The sequence below is a fragment of the Centropristis striata genome, chromosome 24 (assembly GCF_030273125.1).
Source record: "Centropristis striata isolate RG_2023a ecotype Rhode Island chromosome 24, C.striata_1.0, whole genome shotgun sequence".
Taxonomy (NCBI): domain Eukaryota; kingdom Metazoa; phylum Chordata; class Actinopteri; order Perciformes; family Serranidae; genus Centropristis; species Centropristis striata.
In genome coordinates, this window is record NC_081540.1 from 5,646,801 (window position 1) to 5,657,154 (window position 10,354).

Genomic DNA, 10,354 nt, shown 5'->3' on the forward strand with positions numbered 1-10,354 from the left:
CCCAGAAAGACGTAAAATAACCCCACAAAAAGACAAATAGACAAAAAAAACTCAGAAAATCGCAAAAAAAAACCCAATGTCCTGAAAACTTCTCTCCATTTTCTCTCTTTTTGTTGTTTTCTCTCTTCTTCTTTTCCTGTTTACTGGGGGATTAGCCTACAGCAAAACATACACTGCCACCTGCTGACCAAATGACGTTACTGCAGCTTTGTTTATTTGCTCTAAACCATTTTGTAGCAGTTTAACAACATTTATGCCCGCTTTCAACATGCTTTATTGTTATTAATATTCATCAACACAGCTGCATGCGTGTTGTATTTGTCATATCCTCTTATCGGCTGGAGAACGATGACTTTCAGATAGCCGTTTGCATCTCACTCCAGCTCAAAATTCTATTATTTTTCAAATCCTCTATTGATGCATGGGACCGACTGTGTTTCCCGTCTATCCGTGTGTGTCTGCGGCCTGACAGGCAGCGAGCAGCGGCGCAGAAACAAAGCAGACTGAGGGAGCGGCGAGGCAGACAGATTGTGTTTTTCTGACTCTTCTGTCACACAGTCGGCTCTCGCTGGTGCATCACACTTTGAGTTATATATAGCTTCTCATGTGCCTCCTCAGTATGCAGATGCTGGAGACGAGGTTTACTTTTGCAGCCTCGCTCTCTCTCTCTTCCTTTCTCGCCATGAAATGTTAATAAGGTGAGCAGCTGATGCCGGAGCGAGGAAGAGGACGATGTTTGGTTTCTGACACCTGACTGCTCCTCTGAGTCCTCTGAGCCCAATTAATGTCAGTTAGCAGCCAAAAACAGGTCTTCACACAGGCTTTGTGAGAACCTTTTAACTCCCAACAGGGTTTTTTATGTGTTAAATTAATTTCAAGGGCTGCAGTTGAGAGTGGAGGGAACTTCACAACCTCAGAAAGCTTTTAAATTACATAATGATGCAACTAAAGACGATTCAGCTCGAACAGCTGAACGTTCAGATCGGATAAAACCACTATCATTTCATTGATTTTACATTATTTTCCATGCAAATTCCTCCTCCACACCCAGTCGTGGTTATAAATGAAGCTCCTGTCGACCGAACCGACTTATCAGACTTCACCGTTTGCACCATTTTCATATTCTGCACAAGATCTCATGTAAATGTCAGCAGCGTTCACAGTCTGAGCAGGAGAGGTGTGTCATGAGGTGTGTGTGTGTGTGTGTGTGTGTGTGTGAGTGTGTGTGTGTGTGTGTGTGAGTGAGTGTGTGAGTGTGTGAGTGTGTGAGTGTGAGTGTGTGTGTGTATGCTGATGAGCGGCCCACTGTGGGGGATTCCCCTGTAAAGGTTCACCAGTCAGTGTGAATGTTAATTTGCAGGAATTTAATATACGTAAACGTTCATTATCTGTTGATTTTGGCGGCCCCTTGTGGACAGAAACAGGAATGCATTTATTCTGGATGCATGTGAAAGAAATGCATTTATATTTAATATTATATATTTTTTATTTTTTTTGCAGGATGCATAATGTATATTTTAGCTATGTAAGATGTATATCTCTTATGAAACATTTAATGGTTGTATTGTATATTTTTTTGAATGCATTTTGTTTTTGCAGGATGCATAATGTCTATTTTTAGCTATGTAACATTAAAAAACTCTTATTATGAAATATATATATATATATATTTTAATGCATTTTGTTTTTGCAGGATGCATAATGATGCAGTTTCTATTTTAGCTATGTAAGATTAATAACGAATAATATGAAAATTATTAAACAATATAACATGTCAGATATAAGTCTGTATATTTTGTATGAAGGCTGCATTTTTAGGTAAAATGTATTTTTTGTTATTTATTTTAATTGTTTTCTGGGTTTTTTCCTCTTTTTTTGTTATTGTATGTATATTATAACTGTATTATCTTTTGTTTTTTGGAATAAGTTATGTTAAAATTAAAATAAAAAATGTGAATAACAAAAAATCCCCCAGATGAAACAAAGTAAACATTGTCTCAGCTACCAAAATAAATTATTAAAATTATTAAAAAACAATAAGTTTAACTATAATTCTCCCTGTCACGATATATTGATCTCGTAATTATTGCAGTAAACTATATTATTGTAATTTTCAGAACAATTTATGCCTCCGATATAATGATTATATGAGTACACCCTTTTTAAGAGCAATTAACTTTTAATTCTTAAGAATACTTACACATGCATGTGGAAACAATATAAAAATATCCTCAATAAATAAAACATAAAGCTGCTCCCAGGTCTTATAATAATCTCTAAAAACCAGTTTGTTGATGACAATATTAAGTAAACAAACCTGCTAAAAAAAAGGTTCATTTTGTTATCATCAGGACAGACTTCTGGTGTTTTGCTCTGACTTTTAGCAGATCTTTTTTGTCCTTTTGGTCTTTTTTTTCAACCATAACCACAAAATATAACATCTAGATTAAAATCCTCTAAAGAAACTCTTCAACTCTGCCTGTGAAAAATGTAAACACAGCCTCTTCTGATCTTGTTTTCTAACATTTTCAAAGCTCCTTGTGAAATCCTTCCATCTGATAGTTTTTGTTGCTAAGTTAAAGCTCCGTGATAAACGTCCCCGACCTGTTTGAGGGCTTTTATTGTGAAAGAGCCTTCATTCATTACATAAACTTACTTTGAAACTAAACTATGAATAACTCCCATTTGAAAAACAGCTTGTATTTCTTGGAAGAGATGATTTGAAGAGATGATTTGTCCTTGTTGAGTATTTAGAGAATAATGATCAGTTTGGACTCACAGCTGAGTCACAGCACTGACTCAGGTCTCTGCAGCACGCTGAGCTTTTCTCTCCATCTCCTCTTTGATGTCTGCCAGCTCGCCAAAGTAGCTTTTCATGGCTCCAAGGCCATAGTGCAATATTAATGCTGCCGCAGAGGCTCTGAGTGCTCTGCAGCTCCTCTCCTTCTCTTCTCTTACACCTCTTTTTACTCGCCTCCATTTACATTTTAGGGCCATCTAGACGACTGAGACTCACAACAAGAAGGTTCTTTAGCGTCACAAGGACGGGTCAGGGAGAGCTGCACCATGAATGCTGGCAGAGGTGATTAAATATGAGAAGGGGACATATTTTAGAGAATAATTTGTGCAAGAGGGGAGCTGTTGTTTTCATGAAGAGGACAGTTCTCTGGTTTCTCCTGCATAATGAGAGCGTGTGAGGAGTTCAGGGACGTTTCTGACTGATCTGTGGCTGCACACAATGATGGAGACTCTTTAAAAGTGCAGCTTAATTATCTGTGATGAGAGCCGGTGCAGAGGGTGAAAGTTTGGTTACAGAAGAGACACGAAGACATGAAGTCAGCATGATTTCTGTCATTCTAACTGTGTTATTCTGCAAAAAGACAAGTTGGAGTTGTTCCCACTTCTAGCCATGATTGTGCTGATTCTATAGAGCTGCAGGACTTATAGACGAACTTTGCAGCATTACTTCCCCACACGATATCCTGACGCACAATTTCTACATTTTTTCCTGTAATTTCGACTTTTTTTCTGGTAATTTGGACATTTTCTCTTGTGATTTTTACTTTTTCTGTTAAATTAGATTTTTTTTTCTGATAATTTTGACTTTTTATCTTGTAATTTTGACAGTTTTTCTTGTAATTTTGACTTTTTTTTTCTTGTGATTTTGACTTTTTTTCTGGTAATTCTACTTTTTTTTCTGAACATTAACTGTTTTTCTTAAAGTAAAACTTTAGATCTAATGTAAAATATATATATATATTTTAAAAGGAATCATAAAAAAAATGGAAAATAAACTTTGCAGTCTCATTTCAGAAGTATTGACCACTTCCTGATGCACTGTACTTTTTTTTCCTTGTACTTTAGACTTTTATTCTTGTGATTTTGACTTTTTTGTTTGACAACTTCCTGACAGAATATACAACTATCTACAGTATAAAAAGGGCAAAAATTCTGACAACCTACCAGAATGCTAAATATCAATACTTTGCGGCCATGAATCAATATAATATCGCCATGCAAAATATCACAATTTTCCCCCATCTCTAATATTTTACAGCTTGTGACTGCCTCTTTCTCTCTCTGTGTCTGTCAGGACGACTTCCTGTTCAGCGTGTCCATCGTCAGCGGCCTCGTCTGCATCATCCTCGCCGTGATCAAGTTCATGCTGGGCAAAGTGCTGACGAGCCGCGCCCTGATCACTGACGGTACGTCCTGCAGCAGGCGGAGGTGTGATGTGTTCGAGGCATGTTAGGAATCTGTAACGTCCTCTGGACTCTTCACAGCTCTAAAATGAGGATTCTTTCACAGCGAGCCGACAGAAAACCCTCCTCAGCTGACTTTCTTCTTGTGTTTCCAGGATTTAACTCCCTGGTGGGCGGAGTCATGGGCTTCTCCATCCTCATCAGCGCCGAGGTGTTCAAGCACGAGCCCCAGGTGTGGTACCTGGACGGGACAATAGGCGTCCTCATAGGCCTCATCATCCTCGCCTACGGAGTCAAGTAAGTGGTTCACACATTGAGACCTCAGTCCGCCTCAAAAAAACGTTTCAAAACAACCTCAAAATGATCAGAAAAAATTTCAAAATTACCTGAAAAAAAGTTAAAATCACAAGAGAAAATGTCAAAAACCAGAAAAACTGTCAAAATCACAAGAGAAAATGTCAATATTACCATTTTTTTTTAAAAAAAGAAAAAAATCACAAAACCTGAAAAACTGCTCATAATATTTCCTAAATTATTGATTTCCTCAGCCTCTGCAGCAGACAGAGACGTGGAATAAAAACCATTTAAGAGCTTAAAGCCTCGGCTTTAACTGTCGAGCTTTGCCTCTGCCTTAAAGTGCATTAACATTTTTACAAAAATCTATAAAGAACAAGAAGAAAATAATGATAAAAGGAAGCCTAACCCTTCCACAAACGATTATTTTTCTCTCACTGTCTGTGTGTATTGCCTGTATTGAGCGTTTTGGTACTTTAGCATTATTTATATAGCAAATAGACATGATTTATTATTAAAAAGCTTCTTATTAAAGGTTGAGATTTAGTCTGGTTTGGTCGGCTTCCTTTCTTTACTGGTTTGAGGCTGCTGCTTGTGTGTGTTTCAGTGAAATTAAATCAGTCAACATGTTTTGGGAGCATCACACACGTTGCAGAGCTTTAATAGTTGTGTATCTTTTCTTTGGACGCTGGACGAACTTTGTTATTTCGACAATTTCCCAAAATGATATCCTGATCCACAATTTCTACATTTTTTCCGATAATTTTGATTTCTTTTCTTGTAATTTTTCCTTTTTTTCTGGTAATTTTGACTTTTTTTCTTGTGATTTTGACTTTACGAGTAATCCAATTTTTTTTTCTGAAGACAGATTAACTGTTTTTCTTACAGTAAAATTTAAGATTTGATGTAAAATTATATAAAAAAAAGAAATCATTAAAAATATTCCAAATTGTTTAGAAAAAAGTCAAAATCACCTGAAAAAGTCATGATTACCCAAAAACCCATATCACAAGAAAAAATGTCTAAATTACACGAAAAAAGTTGTCGGGAATTTGTCGAGATAGCATAGTTCGGCTTTTTTCCCACTCTGTGCAACAAGATGAAAAGTTTTTCTGCAGCAACACCCCACAATCTCAACTTTATTAAAGTCCGCCACATTTTTAATGTAAAAATATCAGAAAAAAGTCAAAATTACCAGAAAAAAAGTCAAAATCATAAGTAAAAATGTAGAAATTGTGCGTCAGGATATCGTGTCAGGAAGATGTCAATATATTGGAAATAACGCTGCAAAGTTTTTTTTGTTCTTTTTTCTTTTTTTTTTAATGATTTCTTTTTTAAAATAATGTTACATGAAATCTAAAGTTTTACTGTAAGAAAAGCAGTTAATCTGCCTTCAGAAAAAAAAATAGAATTGCCGGAAAAAAAGTAAAAAATCACAAGAAAAAATGTCAAAATTAGCTGGAAAAATGTAGAAATTGTGCGTCTGGATATCTTGTCGGGAATTTGTCGAAATAACATTCTGTGCAAACAAGACGAAATTTTTCTGCCCTGCATCGTAATTTGGTGTTGTTTCTGGTTTTTAACTTTATAAATATACTCACCCCTCTGACATTATAAAGGCTTTGTCTTACGGTGTGTTCAGACCGGACGCGTAGCGAATTTTCGCGTCACGTTACTCACGCGATCAACTCGCGCGAGTAGTTGAATTTACTCGCGTCACTCGCGCGAGTAAATAACTCAAGAAACAAACAGATAAATATGCCGGCCGGCGAAGGCTGCTAATGCTAATGCTAACTTTGTAGAGAAGTAGCTACCACAGATAGCTGAAATCACATTGTCACAATTTACCAGGCAGACCGGTGACCTCACTCACCCTCCTCCGGGCAAGATCTTTATGGTTCCGGTTGCGGTAGGAGGGTGATGATGTGTCAAAAAGCTTGGGAAGCCCACAGACCGCAACAATAAGTTTCTCCTCCATTTTTCCGGAATAGGCGGGTTCCCGGGATGCATGACGTCACTGTCGTCCAGAATCTCAACGCTGATAGGCTGTCCCGACACAGCGTCACGCGAATATTTCGCCAAAGTTGAATTTATTGAACTCACGCGAATTTGCGTTGTTTCATTCGCGCCGCGACATTCGCATCAATCGCGGCATTCGCGTCGCGCGAAACCCGCGATTCGCGCCGCCGGCAAAAATTCACCTCTATTCGCGTGTTTGCATTGACTTTGTATGTAATCTTGTCGCGTGAAATATTCGCTACGTGTCCGGTCTGAACACACCGTTAGATTGAACATTTTCTGCATACAGTCAGGCAGCATGTTGTTGTTAATTTTGAATAAGTTTGCCACGTTTTGCGTTGTTGTTGTTGTCCTGCAGGCTGCTGCTGGACATGGTCCCCCGGGTTCGACAGACCAGGAACTACGAGCGTTTTGAGTGACGGAGCGCAGAGGAACAGACGGAGGGAGAAGAGGAGGGAGGGAGGGAGGTGACCGACGGGACGAAGGGGGACGTGGGGGGACGGTCCCTGCAGCCTCCACACAGACAATCAGTCCCGGACGCTCCAGAGTCCGATTCAAAGCTTGAACTTGAGGATCCGGGCGCCTTTTTAAGTGTTTTCCAGTGTGATGTACATATAATATCTCTATGTGTGTCTAACAGTGAGTGGCGCCGTCTCTTCTGTCTTGCCTCCATGTTTAAACTGTGAAAGGGAGTTAAACTAACGGGGACGAGGAGCCGTAAGTCCTGAGAAGGTTTCAGCTCATCGCCCCGTCAGAACACACGCTTTATGTTCCCCTCGGTGGTTCCTAGAGGCCTTCGCTCAGCTCTGCTCTAAAACATAGCGGCGTGTCGCTGCAGCTGATGGATGTAGCTGATGTAGCAGCGCAGGATTAATGGTGTTTTATGTTTTTTATGACCACAGGGGATATATCAACACACACACACACACACACACACACACACACTGAGCTGCTGTTTACAGTTTGATCTGGATCAGACACACACAGTCCTGCAGGAACCAGCTCCTCTTACTGCAGCTTTCATCTTTTTATTGTTCTAATATTTAACTTCAATGTGTTCCAAGTTTTACTGACCAGAAGAGGTACGAAGTGGAGACACTACAGGTGAAAAACTGATAGATTTCACCAGGAAACTTTCACAGTTTCTTATTTACATTAAGACAAGATGTTTTTGCATTGCAAGATCTCTGAAGTTTTATGTTTAGATATGCAAATGAGGTGTGAACTCATTAAATATGAGCTAATTTGCATATATTTCCAGGCCCAAAAAATCTAATTTGCTCCTGTTTTCACAAACCAAATGTTGCATAAATCCGGTATGAATGATTTAATCTAGTTAGAATAAAACTGGTCAGTTTGATGTCTGTAAGTGGAGCTGAAGTTGAGATTTATGAGAAAAAAATATTTTTGAGAAAACGGCCTTTAAAGGTTTTTATACATTCTTAATGGAAATGACTATTTGAAAACAAAATGTTGAATGTAATTCATATAAAACACATAATATTCTGCAGGATTGTGCTGCAAGAGAATGATCACTTTTAGTCAATTTAGGAGAAATCTACTAAATATAGTCAAATACATCTAAATTGTTGTTCTAGATGGACATGTTTTGGGTGAAAAATAGCTAAAAAAAAAATTGCCAGTGCATGAAAAAAAACAACAGTTTTTGCCTGTAGTGTCTCACCTTGAAGTCAAAGAAAGGTTTTCTTTTTTTTAGATAAAAACTATAATTCCTGCACACTGTCAGCCTTCGCCAGGCATCAAATGCACAATATGAACTTTAAACTGGACTCAAAGGCAATAAAAAGAAAAAAACAGTCGTCAATTATCAATATTAGATCAAATTTAACTGACTTAATATGCCTCAAGATGCACAGAGTCCAAATTAAAGCAGGAGAGGAGTCGTTAGCTGATGTGGATCAGCTGGTTCTCCATGTGTCTCTGCAGCACGTATGTTTCACTGCTACACTTTGTTTTCATCACTCTTTCCTCTTCCTTTTCTTTATTTTAGTCGAGCTTGAACACAGTTTGTAGTAGTTGTTGTTGTTTGATTTCTCAATCAAAACAGTAACAGAGGGCAGACTCTGGCTCATTTTATTCTGATGAAATAAGTGAAAAAGATTCAGATTTCTTGCTTTTTACACTAAAAATGACAGATTTCTACCATAGATTTAGTTGTTTTTGGACATTTTGATACAGAAATGTCACATTTTATACCCTTAATTCAATTAATAATAGAAGCCTCTTATCAGAGGTTGTGATTTACTGGTTTGAGACTGTTCCTTGCGTATTTTATATTGAAATTAAGTTTAGTTTATTTGTGGATTTCTGGACACATTTCTGCACGTTATCATGACAGAACGTGGGAAATATTATCGTTGCAATCCAAACTACCTTCATGTTCTTTTATCTTTTACTGTTGCATGCATCATAATAATAATTTGGACAGACTTTGACCCTGTTTTGCACCACGCTGTGCAGAAGATTGCTGGCTTGCATGCTGCAAAATGTGGCCAGAAGTAGCAGGACATCCTGGCGTTATTGGGACATAGTTAACCTTTTTTTGCAAAATATTTAGAGTCTGTAGAGTCTTATTAATATCTCCACATCTGCACGTCTCGATGATTGTCTGTTTCTTTTAGTTTTGATGCCTGATGGAGCAGAATGAATCTATAATGAGCTGACAGTTTGCAGGAACTAAATATCTTTTTATTGGATACTAAACATCTGTCAAACTGAATATTTCAGTATAATTCACTGTGAAGGATTCCACTCTGCAGCTTTTTGTTTCCTCAGATAGTTTGTTATTAATAGGAGATTTTTTTTAGCTTTTTTTCTGCTTCTGTCCGTGATGCCTGGTGGTTTTCAGACAACAAAACAGGTCAATATTCACCTTATTACTGTTTAAAAGAGTCAATATGTTTCCTCTGTTATCTGGAGCTGCTTTTGGGATTTAAAAAGGGATTTTTTCTGGTAATTGAACTGTGTTGATAGTTAGAAGTGTAAAGATCTGAGAGCTGCTGCTTCGTCACAGCGTGCACGTTTACAATCAGCTGCAACTCTTAAAATACATTTAATGTGAGACTCTACAGGTGAATAGGGTCACTTTTTAAACTTATATCACCATGAAACTTCCCCAGTTTATTATTTACATTAAGACAATATTTTTTTGCATTACAAGTTTTCTGAAATGTCATTTTTAGATATACAGAATGAAGTGTGAATGAGCTAATTTGCATATATTTCCAGGACATAAATCTGAACATTGCATAAAGCAAATTATTAGTTATTAGTAATTAATAGTTATTATTTTAGTTTTTTACAGAAGGATATCTCTGGAAAACACTTTCATAAAAAACTATTTTATTCATGTTTTTATGAACAAAATGTTGTATAAATCAGCGAACGAATGACTGAATCTAGTTAGAATAAAACTGGTCAGTTTGGTGCCTGAAGTTGAGATTTATGAGAAAAAACGGCCTTTAAAGATTCTTAATTATTATGACTATTTGAAGACCTAATCTTGAATATACACATAAAATTGTGCAGGATTGTTTTGGTGTATTGAGGAGAAATCTACTAAATATAGTCACATATACACAGAAATATTAGTTCTAAATTGACATGTTAAAATAGCCTTGAGTCGTATTGAGCTATTTTGCATATATTTGCAGGACATAAATCTGAAAATTGCATAAAGCAAATTTCAAAGTTAATATTTTATGTTGTTGATATATTAGATTCAAAGTTTTCTGCAGAAGGAAATCTTTTATCATTTAATAAATCAGAAAATACTGTCAGCAACCATAAAAATACATTTTTGGTGTCAGTAAGTGGAG

The 10,354-nt window shown here is 37.1% G+C and overlaps 1 protein-coding gene across 1 annotated transcript in view; it reads left to right on the forward strand.

Annotated features, from left to right (window-relative positions):
• Positions 1 to 6,968, forward strand: part of LOC131962927 (transmembrane protein 163a) — a 31,057-nt gene extending 24,089 nt beyond the window's left edge. Inside the window, exons 7-9 of the mRNA XM_059328034.1 lie at positions 4,094 to 4,205; positions 4,358 to 4,499; positions 6,874 to 6,968. Coding sequence (XP_059184017.1) covers positions 4,094 to 4,205; positions 4,358 to 4,499; positions 6,874 to 6,934 — 315 coding nt within the window. The 3' untranslated portion in view covers positions 6,935 to 6,968. The remainder of the gene's footprint in view (positions 1 to 4,093; positions 4,206 to 4,357; positions 4,500 to 6,873) is intronic.
• Positions 6,969 to 10,354: the final 3,386 nt, after the last annotated feature.